Source organism: Prionailurus bengalensis, chromosome B4 (assembly GCF_016509475.1).
Source record: "Prionailurus bengalensis isolate Pbe53 chromosome B4, Fcat_Pben_1.1_paternal_pri, whole genome shotgun sequence".
Lineage (NCBI taxonomy): Eukaryota > Metazoa > Chordata > Mammalia > Carnivora > Felidae > Prionailurus > Prionailurus bengalensis.
In genome coordinates, this window is record NC_057358.1 from 117,347,318 (window position 1) to 117,366,765 (window position 19,448).

The following is a 19,448-nucleotide window of genomic DNA, read 5'->3' on the forward strand; positions in this document are numbered from 1 at the left end:
AAATGGGTTGTTGTGCGGATCGAACGGGATAATGGGCACACTAAGAGAGTTAGCTACAGCTGGCAGGTATGATCCTGGAACTCGGAGGCAGGTGGGAGCGCCATCTCTGGCCTCTGCACTCGTTGCCGTAGACGTCCTTGCTGTAACCATCACGGGGGGAGGCAGCGCCATGGATTTTCATGTCTGCCAGCTACTGTTCTAAACGCTGGCCATGCACCACTTCAGTTCTTCTGCACGGCAGGCCCGTGAAGTAGATGCCGTTAGGTCCCGTTTTTCCAGCTGAGGTAAATGAGGCACGTGAAGTCAAGTAACTCATCCAAGGTCACAATAACAGGTGGGAGAAGCAAATGTGAACCCTGTCAGTCTGCTCCAGAATCCATCCTCTTCGGTAAAATGTTCTTGGCATGCCCTCTGGGAAAACACCCAGTTGTCCCTGATCATAACAGTCTGTGGAGTCTGCCAAAGCCACTGAAAGCCACTCTTGGCCATTTTCCTCTCCATGGCTTCTCCCAAATTGATTGTGTCACCGGGATTTTGTGTCTGCTCAAGCTTGTGAGCCGGTCAGAATGAGCATGCTGCCCTTGTGCGGAGGGAGGGCGAAGGGCTCAGCTACTGGTCAGAATGAGCACGTGTGCTTTCAATCAGGCGTCTTCTAATCAAACACAACTGTCCAGGGGCCGAGAACTGCTGAGTAAAATGGCTCAGAAACCGGTTCCTGGAGTAGCTCCAAGAAGTAACTGCCAGGGTGGACAATCTGAGGATGATCTCCCCTGGCTTCCTTTGTGTTTTACAACTGTAAGGTTTAGAGAGGTCTTGAGCAAGGCCAAGGCCAACTCTGATTTCCGAATCTGCTTTCTCTGTGAGCCTGTGTCACCGTCTCTGAACAGATGCCAGTCCCGTAGCTGTCTCAGGAACGCAGCTCAGGCTAGCCCTGTGGTTTTGGACTGGACACGGTGGGTCTAGGGTGGCTCTGCTCAGTGGGACTGAGGACGGATGGTATGGCTGGGCCGAGGAGAGGAGGAACCTTGACATGAGAAGGGATAGAGCGTGGACATGAACAAGTGAAGGCTAAACTCGGGACTGGGAGACACGACCCACTAGAACAGCCTAAAACCAGGGAGGGGAAACCAGAGGAAAGCCAGATGCTTTCATAAACCACTTGTGCCTTGGGCAGATGAGAGTGAGTGGTCCTCAGCCAAGCGGCGAGGGTAGGATGTTGATTGCGAGTTGGCGTCAGGAAGCCCAAGAAATGGGATCGGGGCTTCCAAAGGGAGAGATGCCAAGGGCAGGGTCTGGCCTCGGGCTGAGAGTGCCTCTGGACCAAGCCGAGGGGTCAGGGGGTGGCCACTGGGTAGTGCTCTGAATGGATTCAGAGGAGTTAAGGGTTGCCTTTGGGGGATGGTGGAATCTCAGGACTTGAATTCCCTCACCTTCCAGCAGCGTCAGTTCTGCACCCAGTGCAGCCAACGGTGGCTGACAGGGAGGAAGAAACCGGAGGGAGGCCAGAGCAAGGGCAGGACCCGGGTCAGGTGTTCATCCAAGTCGTTTCTCCGAGATCGGACAGGACGGTCACACCTGTCTCGGCTTGACAGTCCTCCAGGTGTTTAGGGCAGGCTTGGAGTCAGTGTAGGATTTGGATTCTCAGAGATTCCCTCCCCCAGGAACTGCTTTGGGTGCCTCAGAAACTAACCCTGGAGCCACGGTTCTCCCTCAGCGCACAGTCAGAGGCAAGGTCAGCTCTCTCAGTGGCTGGCCTCATCCCGAGGGGTGAGCCCATTTCCCAGAAATCCTCCCAGGAGGTGGGAGTGAAAACCTTCCCTTTGCTTCCAGGTCAATTCCAGGGGTTTCCTCGCCTGAAGGAGACTTGGGCCTTTGCCCCCACAGGCAGCAGTGATGTCTCATTCCTGCAGCTCATTGGTTTCCCTCCTACCTTCGCACTTTCTATCACAGAAATCACTTTCCTCTGTGGACTGTGCTGTGTGCAGCGACACCTTTGTACGTAAACACTGTTACCAGTGGGAACCTCCTATCAACCTTTCTTAACCCTTGTCTTTAGAAGAAATGAAAGGTGTGCTGTAGTAACTTGATACCCTGAAAACGAAATTCCCAAGAATTTAGTTTATTTATCCCAAGAACCGTTTATTTATTTTTTACTCATCCCAAGAATAATTCCCAGTTACTTTCAGCCAGAAACATGGCAGGAGGAACGGTAGGATTAAGAGCATCTTGGCATGAGCAGGGTCATGTGGTTACAGTTCCCTCCGGGGATCGTCTTCAATCACCTACTTTGCACAGGCCCACGTTCAGATTTGAAACGTCACCTAGGGTACGACGCGCATGAAAAAATGTGTATTATGCCCCAAACCATAGCCTCCGTGCCCTTCCGAACTATGTGTGGCGCATCCGCTGGAACCCGTACTGCCCAGTTGTGGTTACTCTTGGGAACCAAGATTATGAATATAGACGGACGTGATGATCACCCAAACACCCCTCAAGGGTGGATATGAGGAACTGAGGACAGAGCGTACAAAAGCCAGCTGCGTACCCAGCAGTGATGTAGTTGGAGCTCAGCCACTGAGGTCACACTGGACTGTTGGTAGAAGAGCAAGGATGTTCTCTCTCATGGCATGAACTACAGAAGTTGAGATGAGGGAGGAGCCAAGATATGAAACCCTCTTGGTTCCGAGCCAGGCGCCATAGAGACCGGAAGAGTGCCAGCTGGCTGGTTCCGTGCGTCCTCTGCACCGTGGTATTGTCTGTCACTCTTCCTTCCATTTGTCTCTTCTGTTCGGTGTCTCCCTCCTCACCTGTTCTCAGTGTGCAGTTAGTTCAGAACCGGAGGCTGCCACGTTGCTTTTCCCTTTATTTATGCCAAGGCCTCTGTTAATCTCACGTGTGATGTTTAAGATGCTGAACTCAGATATGCGCGGGCATCAGGGCATGAACTCCTCGTCAGAGTCTGAGCATGCATGCCCCAGGCTGTTTTATTAGCAGCGGCCTTGATTGGCATTAATTGAGTGGAGAGAACCTGCAGAGGACTGAAATGTGAAAACCTCCTTTCTTCACATGCTGGTGGAGGTAACAGCTTTGGGGCAAAATCATGAGGTGGGAATTTGGAGTAAAATGGATGTGTCTGATGAGGAGCACTGAGGATATATTGCCTCGTGTCCCAGCTCTGGACTGGTTTCTCATCCTACTGTCTCCTTTGCCATTATCACAAAAGCAAAAACGATTTTCCCCTTCATACCACTCTCCACAACACTTTTCCAGCTTAGCCTAAAGCTTTCTCTATACTGACCCTATAGGGGACAGGTGTTCCTTCTAGAAGCTCTCGGCAGTGGAAGATGTTGTTGGTGGAGTTTTGCATGACTTGACACTCCAGCTGAAGGTTCTTCCTTCCCTGGGCTCTGGGCTGCCCAGGATAAACAAATTGCGATAATGCCCTCCCTCTCTCCACCTCCAGGCCTGTCTCATCTCCCTCCTTTGCCTTCTTGGTTCCACTGCCTCCTCCCCAATTCTGCTCTTAACTCCTTTCCCCCTCCTGCCACTTGCTACACCTCCTGTAGACTCGCATGGAGTTCTGTTGGAACTCTCATGGAACCCTTTCATTAAGATCAGCACATTGAGTGATAAACTTTTGTGTGATTTAACTTCTCTCTTAAAGTCTTTAAAATCGTTGTTTTTACTTGAGTTTGGGCAACTCCAGGAGTCTTCCAGAAATAGTTGACATTTATTTGAGGATTCGTTTTTAACCCCAGAATGGCATTGTCATGGATTCTGAGAGACTAAGATTTGTGATGTTTGTTGGTACAACAGAATGTTAAGCGGACATCCTGATCTCCTCTCCTTTATTTTCTAGAGCCCCAAAGACTTACCAGTATCTCATATTCCCAAGTCAAATAAGCCACATATACTTGTTGTTGAGCGGCTCATGCACATCCTATTTGGTCAGTAATGAACAGTTACTATGTTAATTAATTCTTCTAGGAGATAACTGTTCAACACCTACTCTTTGCTAGTGATTGAGGTATACAGAGGTGAACAAGATAGACCGTTCCTGCTCTCATGAGCTTGCTGTCCAATAGGTAAAGAATATGGGGTAATATAACTTAGGGTGATGTGAAATTATAGGGGACGCTGAAAATTGGATGAGGAATTCAGACTCGTTTTGATAAGAAATTAACAGCTTGCTGGGATTTTTAAAGAGAAACAAATTCCCTTTAGAATCTATCAACATATAATTATTGAGCATTATTTGCGAATCACTGAAAGGATACCAGGAGTATGTACAGTGCCTATTTTTATGACCTTAGGACCTAGCCAAAACAAGGCACGCACGCGCGCGCACACACACACACGGCATGTGGCAAGGGTCAAATACACAGTGCAGAGAAGCACCATAGGAACAGAAGAGGGGAAAGATCATTCAGTCCAATTCAACATATAGGAAGTGAGCACCTATTACATGTAAGATGCAGTGCTTGGAGCTGGGGATACAAACATGAATTAGTCTCTGATCATTAGGAGCTTATAACTTGCCTTAAATTCTTTGATACACTATCCCAGATCAGTACAGAAGAAATATTAAGAAGGTATTAATTTTGCTGGGGATGGGGAAGGGTGTTGACAGGGCTTCCTGGAAGGCATGAGCACACTTGGGCAGGGTAGCGACCATCTGGCACATAAGGTGAAGGGGGCATTGTAGGCAGAGGAACAGCTTGAACCAAGCCATAAAGATATGAAACAGCTTAGTGAATGAGGGGCAGTACAGTGGTTCAGTAGGGAGTGGGGACAAATTGCAAAGGTGAAGCCCGTGGTTGGGAGATGGGGCATGAGTGACATAGTTGTGTTTTAGAACTCATCTTGATGATGTGGATTGGGGAGGGGTGAAGCTGGAACCAGTTAGGATACTATTATAATATTCCAGATGAAAGACAAGGGGGATCTAAGGCTGTGACAGTTGGGTGGGGCTAAAGGGGACAGATGTGTGAGAGAGACATAGGGAATGCCATCCACAGGTGTGAAGGTGGTAGGGGAGCGCCAGAAGTTGAGTATGAGGAGCATGGGATAGGAATAAGCTCGTGGTGAAAGGTTACATGTCCATTTTGGGCCATCTAGAGTGTGAGGAGCCTGTATGACGTAGAACATCCAGTTCCAGCTGGAGCTAAGGAGTTTGGGACTGAAGATAAAGTTAGGGAGTCACCAACATGTAAGGGGTGCTTAAAATCATGGGAACAGGGTGCCCCAGGGAAATAAGGTCTGGGTGGTCAGGGAAGGTTCTGGAACAAGTGCTAAAGGACTGGTAGGCTGGAATTCTATAGTGTTCAGGACACATGAAGCAAAGTAGGAGGGTTCATATAAGGAAATTAGGGAGCATATGAAACCAGGTCATGGGGCAACCAAGAATTGTGGCTAACAAATTTTTCCCCCTGAAACAATAAATTTCAAAGGAAGATAGTATGTTAGGGTGACTGATTTGGTAGTGGTGCTCAGAATAGATTGGAAGAGGGGCACCTGGGTGGCTCAGCTGGTTAAGTGTCCCACTCTTGGTTTTGGCTCAGGTCATGATCTCAAGGTTTGGGAGTTGGAGCCCTACATCGGGCTCTGTGCTGACAATGCAGAGCCTGCTTGGGATTCTCTCTCTGCCCCTCCCCTGCTTTCTATCTCTCTCTCAAATACACTTAATAAAATAAAATGAAGACTAGATTGGAAGAGAGGCCAGAGGTGGACTGGTTTAGGTGGCATTTGTTGAATGCCATTTAGTAAGGTGATAGGCCTTGAATGCAGCAGAAATGGAAATGGGGGCAATAAATAAGAGAGTCACTTCAAAGAAGGATCCACAGGCCGTGCCCAGAGGTTGTAGCAAGTGGGAGGCATTTTGCATCTCAGTGACTAGGATGCTGGGTTGTAGACAGGGCTGTAAGTCCGGGGATCGTGTCTTGTCCTATCATTGTATCCTTGGCACCTGATACATACCATGTGCTCAGTATTTCTTGAGTGGATAGATCAGTGGTGGTATTGATAGACACGGGGAGTCCTAAGAAACACTAGGTTTGGAAAGAAGGTGAGGAAGGCCGGTTTGAACAGGCAGGGCATTTCAAGTTGACACGTCCAACAGGTGACAGATATGTGAGGGGATGCACCTGGAGTTACAGATCACTTCAGCTCATCAAGTATTTAGAAACTGGGTACCACAGGAGGAATAAAGATGACCAAGATGCCTTAAACGCTACAGAAAGAGGCATAATAAGAATATGCAAATTAACATAATGAGGTAGAAAATGTTAAGGAAAAAGTGGTTATAGAGTGTTATACAGATTCAGGAAAAAGAGGAAAGATTGAGGGAAAAGCAGAAAAGTCTCCTTTGAAGGGGTGGTGTTTTGATGGGCAGAGGGAAGCAGGGGTAGGGTGGAGGAGGAGGTCTGAGGCAGAGGGCCTCAGGTCCAGGCAGAGGGCCTTGAACCAGGGAACTCAAATGGGGTATGTCTGGGCAATGCCAGCTCACCAGGTTTAGTTCAAATGTGCAGGCTTTTTAGGAGACCCTGTATTATGCAGAAGAAGAACTGCGTTGGGGTGGGGGAGATGAAAACGAGATCCCGATAGGAAGGTCTTTCCCCTTGAACATCAATACCCTTTGCCTTGGGTCCTCGGGCCTCTCCTTCCCTACAGCTGATGGGATCAAGAACTCCCTGTCTGCCATCCCGAAGGGCCCATCTACTAAAATATCCTTTGGTGAAGGAAGAGGAAGCATGCATTTTGCCTGTGGCTTCTTTCTTTAGCCTCTAGCCCTCGGGCCCAGCCCATACCACCTTGCCTGACTCCAAGAGCTTGTGGAAAGAGGCTCTGAAAACTCACTGTACTGGAGATTAGCCAGGGTGAGCGTTAAGAGGGACGTCCCTTGAAAGAGCAACCCAAATAGTTTTCTCTTTATAGCCAGAAGATCTTCAGGGAGAACGGGGATGGGAGGGAGAAGAGTGAATGAAGTCATTTCAAAAATATTTATTTGCATATATTAATAGAAGATATTTCAGACATGCGAAATAGATGGCTGCTGTACTCTGAGTACATCCTGCATCCCTGAGGAACAAGTGTGCACACATTTTAGACTAAAATACAAATTCTACACTTCATGTATTGCTCAAAAGATCACAAAGGAGTGGATGTATACTTATGGCCATGAATAAGAGAAAGCTAGCTAGCTGGGTTTTGTAATCCAGGCTTATTGTCTCTTTCGAGCTTGGGGAGCTTCATTGGTAAGTAAGCTAGGAGGCCCTGAACACACTGTTAATGTGGCATATTGTGGTTGGAATTTGGTTCCAGTGCAACGTGCAACTATTAGTTCTCCGATCACTTGAGCTTGTGCACTTGAGCCTAATATGGCCGAGAGGAGCCTTGAAGGTACCGGCAGGTGCCTGGTTTCAGGACATTGAGTACGGTTATATATACATTGAGAATTTCTCCCATGAACAGATGAAATTCATAGAATACGTCAGGTTCACTTTTTATGAACACTTCTTGAGCGTTTGCTGTGTGCCAGGCACATGTATAGAGTTTTACATAGACCATCTTATTTCATCTTCCTAGCGATCCTGTAACGTAGGCATTTTTTTCCTCCCCACTTTACAGATGAGGAGACCAAGGCATAGAGAGATGACCTTAGTAGTAAGTAGTGGTTCTGAGGTTGGAACACTGGCAAAGCGCATGCGAAAAAAGTCTTAATCGTCAGACCAGATGGCCTGGTGCATTTGTGAAACGGCCTTGCATTAGAACTGGGAAGCACCTCCAGAACACGTATTTATCCTAATAACCTCACTGGTCATTCCACGTGTAGGCAATGCTGTGGAATCAAAGATTCAAATGACTTGGTATAAATTAGTTCACCTTTCAGTAGCTTCACAGTTTGAGAACGTTTGGAGGTTTGTCTCCTTTCCGCTGAACACAGCAGACCTTTCAACTTAGGTTTATGCCAAATGTTCCCGATAATTAACAAAGCTGCTGAAGCCAATTCTAGGAAAAAATAACACTCTAGCATCCAACATGATGCAATGTGCACACTGGAGCCTTTGCTGTGGTTCTCATTACACAAAGCACCTTACTGACATCATAAAACCTCGGAGGGGCTCCTTCTAGTCACCAAAGGTGCAAAACCACCTTGGGCCAGGAGGTTGCCTCAGCTGAGAACAAAAGCCATGCAGACTTACCAGCTGGGCGAGTTGTTTCTTCTGCCCTCTAGCTGGCTTGCAGGCCAGGACTCCTGCTGTGTGTGTGCTCGAGCAGATGCAGTCCTTGGCACTCCCCTGGGAAACCCAGAGTTTTGGCTTTACACCCAGTCTAACAAGAAAGAATTTTTCCCCCTCCAAACCATTGCCAGGGAGATGAATTCTCATCAGCCCCACATCCGGAGTGGAATTTGGAAAACCTAGTTCAGAACTTTTGAAGAAGCTGCTACAGGGTATTTTAACAGCAAATCCTAAAATCTGAAAGGGCTGCTGCTTTCTGGGAAAGTGATGCTCAAGAGGCCCTTTAAAAAGTGTGTGTGTGTGTGTGTGTGTAACCCAAGTAATGGATGTCCATTGTAGGAAAATAAGAAAAGAGATAAAAATATAGCCCCTTCATGGAGTCCTATTTTGTACACTAAATCTTGTTTAATGGGGGAAGGGAGGCAAATTGAAGAGACCACCTGGACAAAAGTTGCTATAAACTTGTTTTACAACTAGAATGTTTAGGGGAGGTAACTTGTCCATACTTTTCTCCTTTATAAAATTGCTAATACAGTTAGCATTGAAGAAAATTAAACTGTGCACAGCCTTGCAGAAATAACATGGTTTCCAGATTTTCCTAAGATGGTGAGGCTTGTTTCTTGGTTCAAGGCTAGTGTACCTAGCCTCAATGCTGATCACGGCTAGAGTCAGCTGATACCTTTATCAAAATCTGTGTGCTTTTTTCCCAGACACCAAATGGATTGCTTCTGACCCCGAGTCCACTGCTATCCAGCATACATTTCTGGAGCAGCCTTAGTCCAGTTGCTCCTCTGAGTCCTGCCCGGTTGCAAGGGCCAAACACGCTGTTCCAGGTGAGCATTTAGAAATGAACTTGTACACACTAAACTTCTAAGGGATGTGTTTCCCCAGTAAATCCTGCATAGGTTACAGACCACTACCCTCCATGGTTAAAATGTGAAGTTTCCAAAGGGAGATGATGGGGCTGTAAAAGCCAGCCTTCAAAGGCAGACATTTTCACTGAGGCAGAAATAGCGTATTTGTGTCAGATATCCACAAATGGAACAATTAATTCTTGAAGTATTTGGATATCTTCACTGCCTATAAGAACTGGAAATTTATTCAGGAAAAGGGACAACTTTAAAACGATTTTATAGTAGCTCATACTTTAAAAAATTAATCAACATATTGACATTACTTGAAATAAACTGAAAAACAAAAATAATGAAGAATTCCATACTGTAATAGAAAAGTGATCTGTAGAATTCTGTGAATCGTCCTCAAGTTCTCCCTGTTCCATAAGAAAGGAACATCCAGGGCATTTGGTTAAAAACAATCTTAGCTGCTTTATCTTGCACAAGTCCTGTTACTAGGTAGGCACGTTTATTATTCATTCACACACTGCAATTATGCAGTAGCATTGCCTGCTATCGTGTGGTAATCAGTATTTCCTCTTTGAAAGACTCAAGGACTGTTTCTCACAGACCAAGATGTTATTACTAAGAGAATAGAATCCTAGGGATAGGAGTGAAGCAAAGCTGGGGGAAGTGAAAACACCCTCTCTCTAGCCTGTTGATCTCATCCACCCTAAATCCCATGCCTGCCCCCCCACCCCATCCCCGAGTGGCTCACCCAAGATAGTTGTAGTTCTTTTCTCCCCTTGCACCTAGCACTGACCACTCTGTATTTATGATTGCCTGTTCGCCTGGCAATCTCCACTAGACTGTGGGCCCTCAGGAGGCTGGAACTGCATCGTGTTTCTTGTTTACTGCGGTGTGCCCCCTGTGTCGGGCACATCGCTGGGCACACAAATGATGCTTAGTAATTATCACTGACTGACTAAATGAATGGATGTCTAAGAATTCACCAAGAAACTGGAGCACCTGATGGCTCAGTCTGTAGAGCATGTGGCTCTTGATCTCACAGTCGTGAGTTGGAGCCCCATGTTCAATGTAGAGATTATTTTAAAAAGAAAAGAATAAGAATTGTCTAAGAATGTTGTTAAAAAGATCAGGTCTCCATGCTTTTCTGAGTGGGTCATTTTGCTTGTCAAAGTTAATATTTACCTTCTCTGTGCCAGGGGCTATATACATGCTGGGATTTAGGGTCTTGGAAGAAAGGTAGAGCTAAAGAGGTTTTGATTGCTATCTTGCTTCTCTAGTTTCCTAGGAAGGTTGAGGTAGGGACTGTATATCCCTAGAGTAATCAAGTTTCTCTTCAGGCCTGTCTTCTCATCACAAGAAATTGAGCTATGGCCATACACGGCCAACGTGTTGATTCTTATCCATCTGAACTCAGGCAGGGAAACAAAAACTAGAAGCAGTGAGCAAAAAGCAGTGAGCAAGCGAAGTACTGGCAAAGTTTCAAATTAGTAATCTTTTGGTAGAGTTAAAAGACCTTACTTCCTGGTATTCAGGTTGGAGCAGCAGTCTTCTAGTATTCGAGTTCCTGATTAGAGCACAAGTTGTTTGGAGCATGTGTATGGTGAGCTCTGTGGGCCTGGGGACTGAAGTCCTACTCCAGTCCTACATCTAACAAGGCCTCCGTAGGGTTCACTAGATGTTTGTGAATAACGAATGGAATCTCCCTTCCTTCCTTACTGGGAATTCTTCCACCTGACTGGTACAGGGCTTAGTGATCTCCTAAGGAATCCATGGAAAACTGTTATTTGGGAGTTCTTTAGGATCCCTTGCCTTAGAATCTAAACCTTTTCCAGCCCATCACTCCTAACAGTGACAACTGTCCATGTCCGTAGTATTTCTACACACTGTCAAGATAATAGGAACTCTGGGTGGATATACATATCCTCTTCTCTTCGGTCATGGAGAAACCAGTAGCTCTCAAAGTTAGTGTGCAACAGAATCAGCTTAAATGGGGTGTTAAAAACTTGTTGGGCCCCAACCCAAGAGTTTCTGATTCAGAACATCTCGGTTGGGGCCTGAAAATAACATCTTTCCGAGATCGCAGTGATGCTGCTGCTCTAGGAATCCACTTTGAGAACCACTGCAGACCAGTGGTTCCTAATTTACAATTAGAATTCTGCAGAAGAACCTGCTGCATTTAAAGACCACCTGCTTCAAAATTTTCATTTCACAAAATGTACCTCTCTTCTCACCAGAGCCATTCAAAACAAAACTACAACCCAAACTACAAACACAAGGTCAGGATGAGGAATATAATCATTTTTAGATGGCTGGCAGGGCCTTGTGCCCTCTGTCATTAGGGTCCATAAAACTAAGGAAAAACAACTTTGTGCCCTTTAAAATATTATCACTCTTCCTATGATAAGAGCAGTTGTGATGGAAGTTGGAACCAGCAGTTTTTAAAACAGTAAGTAAAACGTAAGAATATTCGAAATTCAGATTATCAACAGTGCTCCTTTCAAACTAATAATTTTCTTTAAAAATAACAAACTTTTCACATATACTGTAAATGTGTTGGAGGAATAAAAGAAATACACTTGGGCTACAGTAAGCTTTAAATGATGCTGGCAAGTTTCCCGTTGTGATAATTAGAAAAGTAAGTCAGAATCCTTAGGGTAACAGTTGACAGAGTGGAAGAGTTTTTGCACAGAAGGTCCACTGGTATAATTATTGTGGCAAGTTATAGCAGATACTGAAGAATTTAAAGGAAGGGGAGAGAAGATACTAGTTTTTCTGGAAGAGGTATATTTAAAAATAAAGTGATTCTGGTCTGAACAGTTTGGTATTTGGAACTTTTATCTATAGGATGTCTGTTCCACTTTCAAAACAGACTGATCAAATTTGGAATAGGTACAGTTAATATCTCAAAACAAGGCAGGGCTAATTAAGGTTTTCAATTAAGGTTTTCTATAATTTTTAACTCAACAGATCTAATCCAGAAGAGATTTGCAGTGCTGTGTTATCAGGGATTGTAGAGGATATACAATATGGGAATAGATATATAAACAAAACGTTGTAGGAACCCAACAGGGACTAATTTTCTAGCTGGGGACTAGATGGAGGCTCCAGGAAACAAGTGGCACCTGAGCTGGGAAGAAAGGACAGGATTTTGGGTGAGAGAAAAGCACCTTCTAGATAATTTGCATGATTTGACTATGCAGGTACACCGTCTGTTCAGGAAGGGACTGGGTGACTGGAAAAGCAGCTGTGGGCCTTGAATAGTATGCTCAGAGTTTTCCACCTTAATCTCTTAAGTAACCATGGGAGGCTTTCTTAGCTGGAGATAGTGTAATAAAAATCTCTATTTTAAATATTTCTTATAGTTTATTTTGAGAGAACGAGCATGAGTGGGGGAGGGGCAGAGAGAGAGGAAGAGAGCAAGAATCCCAAGCAGGCTCCACGCTGTCAGCATGGAACCCGATGTGGGGCTCGAACTCATGAACCATGAGATCATGACCCGAACCAAAGTCAGACACTTAACTGAGCCACCTAGGTGCCCCTATATAATCTCTATTTTAGAAACATATTGCTGACAGCATGTGGAGAAAGGATTGAAGAGGGGGAAGGAAGAGATGAGAAAAATTTGTATTACTTCAAACACTGATGGGAAAATCATTTTTTAGATTATAGTGGAAATGGGAATATATTTAGAAGACATTCCAGAGGTAAAATTGAGAGGAAGACTTTTAGTTGGGTTTCAGGAGTAAGAAGTAGTGAAATTTAGGAAGAGACGAAGATTACTTTTGTATAAGAAGCTCACATTTTTTGAGGGCTACTATATGTTAGACATTGTTTAGAGTGCTTTTCGTGGCTTCTCATTTAATACAGTTGACCCTTGAACAATGTGGGGTTTAGGGGTGCTCACCCCCCCCTTGCAGTTGAAAATCCATGTATAACTTCTGACTGTTCAAAAACATTAGCCTAATGTTGACCAGAAGCCTTTCTGATAACAGCTGACACATACTTTGCATGTTCCATGTATTATATGCTGTATGTATTCTTATAAAAAAGTAAGCTAGGGAAAAGAAAATTGTAAGGAAAAGACATTTACAGTATTATGCTGTTTGTTGAAAAAATTTGCAAACCTGTGTTGTTCAAGAGTCAACTGTACTCCCAGTAGTTCTTTTTGAAAACCTAAGGAAACTAAGGCCCAGAGATGTTGCTCAGTTTACCCAAGACGGCATGTTAATAAGCAGCAAAACCTGGATTCAAGTTTAGGGTCATGCTCCTATCACCACTCTGACTGACTTGAGTGAGCACAGAATTGCAGGCTATTGGGGAAGACGCACTGATGAGGACATCTAACTGATAGCAGGAAATGACTGTTGAGTCCAGTATGGGAGAAAGGCAGGCAGAGGGTAAAGTTTGGGGGAATGCTGCAACTTAAGAGAATGGACGTGGGGAGTCAATAAAGATGAAACATGCCAGAAAAGCCAGGCAAGAGAAACTACAACTTGAGTACAGAAATAAAGGGAAGAGGGCAGAAATCAATAATATCTAGATTTAAACAGGAAGATTAACAAAACCAAAAGCTGACCAGTAAAATGGTCACAAACCAAAATGAGATAAGACTGCAAATAAACTAAAGGAATGAAAATTCAAAACCCGCTCTTCTTCCAGGGTCTATGCTAAAATCAAGTCAGTGAGAATAGTAGTTAGGAGCATGGATCTTTTAAAAGAGTATAAGCTAGATGTTTAATAGTTGTGATAACTCAGTTGAAATGGGTAAAATTCTACAAACAACTAAAATTCCAAAGTGTCAGAAAAGAAACAAATCCTTGAATATGTTAAAGACCATTAAGGAAATTGAAATAGTATTTAAAGAGCACCCCCACATGCTCTGTGGGGATAACCAAACTTACCTTACAGGATCCTAGATATCAACTGAAGTGACAACCACTGATAAACTGCATGGCACCAGACATAAATTATTGAAATAGTTTGAAAATTGGACAAATCTATAAGTATTTATTGTACAGTACTTCTACCTTGTGCTAGGTTTTGCAGTTTGATATTCACTATTGAAATTTAGTATTAACTTATCTAGACGAAATAGCAATTAAACTAGAAGATAGCCGGGAGATCATTTTGACACCTATCATTCTGGACAATGAAAATCTAGTTATGCATAGTAATGTATTAAAGGGAGGCCTTTAATTATTCTTGTTCAGTTGGGAGTATAGTTGTGGTATTTCTTTCAGACCTGAAAGTTGTTATCAAAGCCAGGTACCTTTATCCCATTTATCATCTCAGTTGCCAACAATACAAAAATTAACTTTTTAAGTATTGTTACCGTGAAGTAGGATATTATTTGTCATTGTAATTAAAAAGAATACTTCCTCAGCCCCAAAATATATTCTTGCTTTCTAAGCCTTTTAAGGTAAAGTACTTATTTTTAATAGTTACTGAGAAGCATCTTTATGGTACTCTGGACAAACCATGGCCATTTTCAAAATACTATTATAAGTTTTACATGTGAACCAGGTTGAGTGTGTTGTCTCTGGTTTTCAAAAACAATATTTAAAGCAAATCAGCATTCTGAGTAGCTTGGAACCTTTTAAAAGTATTAGAATATGCTTCAGCAACATATATATATATATATATATATATTTTTTTTTTTTTTTTTTCCTAGTGGCCTAGGTATTTAATAATTAGGGAGACTTTCTTGGCCCTATTCTTTGCTCTGTGTAACCGTGATCTCATTCTGTAAAATAATTTGCAACCGACCTGTCTCCCAGGGGTGATCCACCATGGTCTGTCTAGGAATGTAAAGAACTCAGGTTCTTCCCAATGGGTCTGCAATAATTATTTTAAAACTCTTTTGTTCCCTACAGTTTCCAACACTGCTTAATGGCCACATGCCAGTGCCAATCCCCAGTCTGGATAGAGCTGCTTCTCCAGTACTGCTTTCTTCGAACTCTCAGAAATCCTGATGACATCTGGCCACAATTAAAGACTTATTAACTGATGAGACAGATTTGTCCCCCTGGGCTAGTTTACCTGTGTCATGAGAAGGACATTGTGAAACCCTCTGTTAATTTGGTTTGCACTTTTCATAACATGGATGGTCTAGATTTATGTTAGCATTTTTAAAACTTTTTTTTTTATATTCAAGTATATATGAAGCTCTGTTTGGCATTAAGTGAATTTTAATGTTTTTGTTTTATATCTTCTTAGCTCTTAAGTGTTGAACACTGTTGACAGTGAAGAACTTTTCTTAATGGTTTTCAGTATAACTAATAAGGATGTGAAGCTTTTTTTCTCTTTAATTCCGCATATGCTGAACTATGCTTATAGACACTATAACCAGCTGTGCCTTCCTTTGCATTTAGTTTTATGTAAATGATTTATATATTTTTTAGTATTAAGAGAAAATGTTTGAAAGACAAAAATTAGTATCAAACAGCTCTCTAGTAGAATTTCATTATTTTCCACAAGTAGGCAACATGAAAGCATATTCATATTTTTCCTTTTCGCTTTCAATTGTATAAGAATTGCCTTAGAACCTCTTTTGAACTGAAATTCAGTAAATGTCCAAGTTAATGTTTTTATAAAATAAACTAAGCCATATTTAGAAAATAAACATTCATAAAAGAAAATGTTCTAAAGTGCATTTTTTAAAAAATGAACTTTGAAAGGCTAGCCACCTAGCTGTTTACAATCTTTTAGACTCCTCCCAAGCATAAACCGGAGATGGAAATCTACATCAAGTTCACTCTACCCATGCCCTTGAAATATCTATGTAAGCATGTTCTTATTTCAAAAAATCAGCTGTGGTTCTCCCAGTTTCCCTAGAGAATCACACCCCTGATATATTTCCTGTACCATTATGAGTTAGGGTAAACCCCTACAACCATAATTAACATTTAAAATACCTATGCTTTGGAAGAGGCTCACAGACAACAATTTTAGAACACCAAGTATCTTCATGTGTATAGGCATAGCCTTGCCTGTGAAACTGAGAGGTAGGATACATTGCTTTATGTATTACTAAGTTTATGGGGAGAATGAAGGAAACTGGGTACAAGAAATATAAAATTCTTCAGGAACCTCATCATTATGGAACTGAATTAGTAACAATTTGGAGCACTCAGCAGTTAACTCTCTTGTGTAGCACAGTTTAGAGCAGTGATAACAAACATCAGGCACTCTAAGGCACTGTTCTGTACACGAGGTAGGAAAATTCTAATGTGGAGAGAACTGGAAAGTGTCCGGCACTTTCGATTCAAGATCAGATTATCATCCTGAACTGTAAGTAACCAATTTGAAATATGGCTAAATAACTGACTCCAAAGTAGGTGTTAAGTGGCAAGGATTATGAAAAAGCATAAAAAATAAAGCTTGTAAAAACACAAACATTTCTGCAATTTTCTAAAAATCTTGAGATTTTTCAATTGGAATTAAGCATCTCTGTACATCTCCAATATACAACTCTGGATATAAATTCCCAAATCCACAGACACTACTGTCACTCCCTCATAGGCTGAGGAAAATTCTGTACTAAAATAAAAGAGCTGGTCTGGGGAACTGAGATGTACCCAACATGAAATGCTACAGGTAGAGGGGGCCTTTGAGAATGCTTCTCACCACTGTTTCCACATAAGGCAATTACACAAACAACTGGGAGCTGCCTGAGGCCACACAGCTCATTAAAGATAGAACAGTGACTGGTGCTCAGTCCAGTTATGCTTTTCCACTCCTGGCTGTAACTAACTACTGGCCCCAAGCTGTATGTTAGAACATTAAAAAAAATTCATCGGGTAAGTGAAGAACATACCCCAAATGGAAGATTCTTACAGAGAAAGTTAATCAATGTACAAAAACTTCAACCAGAAATATTTTTAAGTGTATATGCTGATTGGAAATATTCAAATGACTATAAACCCAATTCCTGTATTTCCTTCCTTGAAATACTATGGACTCTAGCTGTTTATTAGAAACGGAAAAACACCATAATTTTTATGGATCAGAAAACTATGACACAAATAGAGAATTGGAGGTATTGAAATGTAACTCTTATAGCTCTGCCTCATTCTGTGTGTGTGTGTGTGTGTGTGTGTGTGTGTTTTAACAGTTATTTTAGTCAGAGAATAGATTTCAAAGAACATATTAAATAACTTTTTCCTTTTTATTGTCTGCTTGATCAGTGTTAAACTACTATAGCTAAGGTTTTATAGAACTGTAACCTAAATGTTGGTCTCTTTGTACACACCTTTTCTATGAGTGCATATCTTCATTCACTTTCATATATGTATCAATTTTACTATTACTTTTGTTTAATAAATACTTTGTGATAAAAGGTGCAAGGAGGCAAGTGGGTTGGTTTACTTCCATTTACTTGGAACGATCCAAATTTTGCTTTTCTATATGGGTAAGAGCTGAAAAATAAGTCTTGGCCTCTAGCCTCAAATATGATACATCAAAACATGCTATTGTATATATAATCTGCTTCAAAGAGATATTTAATGAAACAATTATTGAGGTTGAATTGGTGAGGGTTGGGGAGGAGAATGGGTTTGAAAAGTGGTCCCCTCATCTTTTAAATCTTAAGGTTTACCAATCATTCTACACTGAAAGATAGGGTAGGTGATGAGGAAGGGAAAAAAACAAATGATCATTTCTTTTAGCTGCAACTAATATCATACTCAATGGTAACTGAAAGTGTTTTCCCCTAACATAAAGAACAAGGATACTCTCTGTTGCCAATTCTACTTCAACACAGTACCGAAAGTCCTAACCAAAGTTAATTAGGCAAGAAAAATAAATCCAAATTATACAGGATCTCTATTCATAGAAGACATCGTCTTACATGTAGAAAACCTTGAAGAACCCACAAAAAAAAGTTAATAAGTCAGCAAAATTACAGGACACAAAATCAACAAAACAAAAATCATTTGTATTTCTACATAATAGCAAATGAAAAATTGAGAAAATAATTCTGTCTACAATAACATCAAAAAGAATAGAATACTTAGGAATAAAATTCATCAAGGAGGTACAAGACTTATATACTGAAAAACTACAAAACATTGCTAAAAGAAATTAAAGACATCCTGCATTTATGGACTGAAAGATTTAATATTAAGATCACAGAACTCCCAAATTAATCTAGAGTCAATCAATGCAATTCCTATCACAATCCCAATGGCGTTATTTCCTCAGAAATAGAAAAATCCCATCCTAAAATTTATATGGAATTTCAAGGGACCCCAAATAGCCAAAACAACCTTGAAAAAAAAAGAACAAAGTTGGGGGACTCACTTCTTGATTTCAAAATTTACAAAGCTACAATCAATCAAAACACTGGTACTGGCCAAAAGAGATACAGACCAGTAAAACAGAATAAACTCTCACATTTATGGCCAACTGACTTAACAAGGGTGCCAAGACCATTTAATGGGAAAAGGTTAGTCTTTTTAACAAACAGTGCAGGGAAAACTAGACATTCACATGCAAAAGAATGAAGTTAGATCCAAACTTCACACTACATACAAAAATTAACTCAAAGCCCTAAATGTAAGCATTACTATAAGAATATTAAAACAGAGGAAAATATTCATGATCTTAAATTTGGCAGTAGTGTCTTACATATATCACCAAGAGCAGAAAAAGAAAAAAAAAAAAGATACACTGAACTTCTTTAAAATGAGAAGTCCTGGGATTCCTGGGTAGCTCTGTCAGTTTAGCATCTGACTCTTGATTTCAGCTCAGGTCATGATCTCATGCTTTGTGGGTTCAAGCCCTGCATCGAGCTCTGCACTGACGAGAAGCCTGCTTGGGACTCTCTCTGCCCCTCCCCCACATGCTTGTGCAAGTACATTCTCTTTCAAAAATGAACTCTAAAAAAAATAAAAAGTCTTGTGTATCAAAAGGATGCTTTCAAGAAAGTAAAAAACCCACAGCACAGAAGAAAATAACTGCTAATCGTATCTCTAATGAGTCTAATGTCTAGAATATATAAAGAACTACACAGCTTTATGACCCAACTCACCACCATCAACAACACAATTTCAAAATGGGTAATAGACTTGAATAGAGTTTTCTCCAAAGCAAATATACAAATGGCCAATAAGGACATGAAGAGATGCGCAACATCCTTACTCGTTCAGGAAATGCAAATCAAAAAAGCACAATAAGATACCAAGTCATACGTACTATAATGAATATAATAATTTGTTTAAAAAAGGAACAGAAGTGTTGGTAAAAATGAGCAATTAGAACTCTTATATATTACTATTAGGAATGTAAAATGGTACAATCATCATGGAAAATTGTTTGATGGTTCCTCAAAAAGGTAAATATAGAT

At 41.8% G+C, this 19,448-nt stretch overlaps 1 protein-coding gene across 2 annotated transcripts in view; it reads left to right on the plus strand.

Annotated features, from left to right (window-relative positions):
* Window positions 1-17,448, plus strand: part of ELK3 (ETS transcription factor ELK3) — a 67,869-nt gene extending 50,421 nt beyond the window's left edge. The window contains exons 4-5 of one of the 2 annotated variants that reach the window (XM_043562186.1): window positions 8,951-9,073; window positions 14,977-17,448. In XM_043562186.1, coding sequence (XP_043418121.1) covers window positions 8,951-9,073; window positions 14,977-15,075 — 222 coding nt within the window. In that variant the 3' untranslated portion in view covers window positions 15,076-17,448. The remainder of the gene's footprint in view (window positions 1-8,950; window positions 9,074-14,976) is intronic. The other variant, XM_043562187.1, reaches the window with a different exon arrangement.
* The last annotated feature ends 2,000 nt before the right edge of the window (window positions 17,449-19,448 follow it).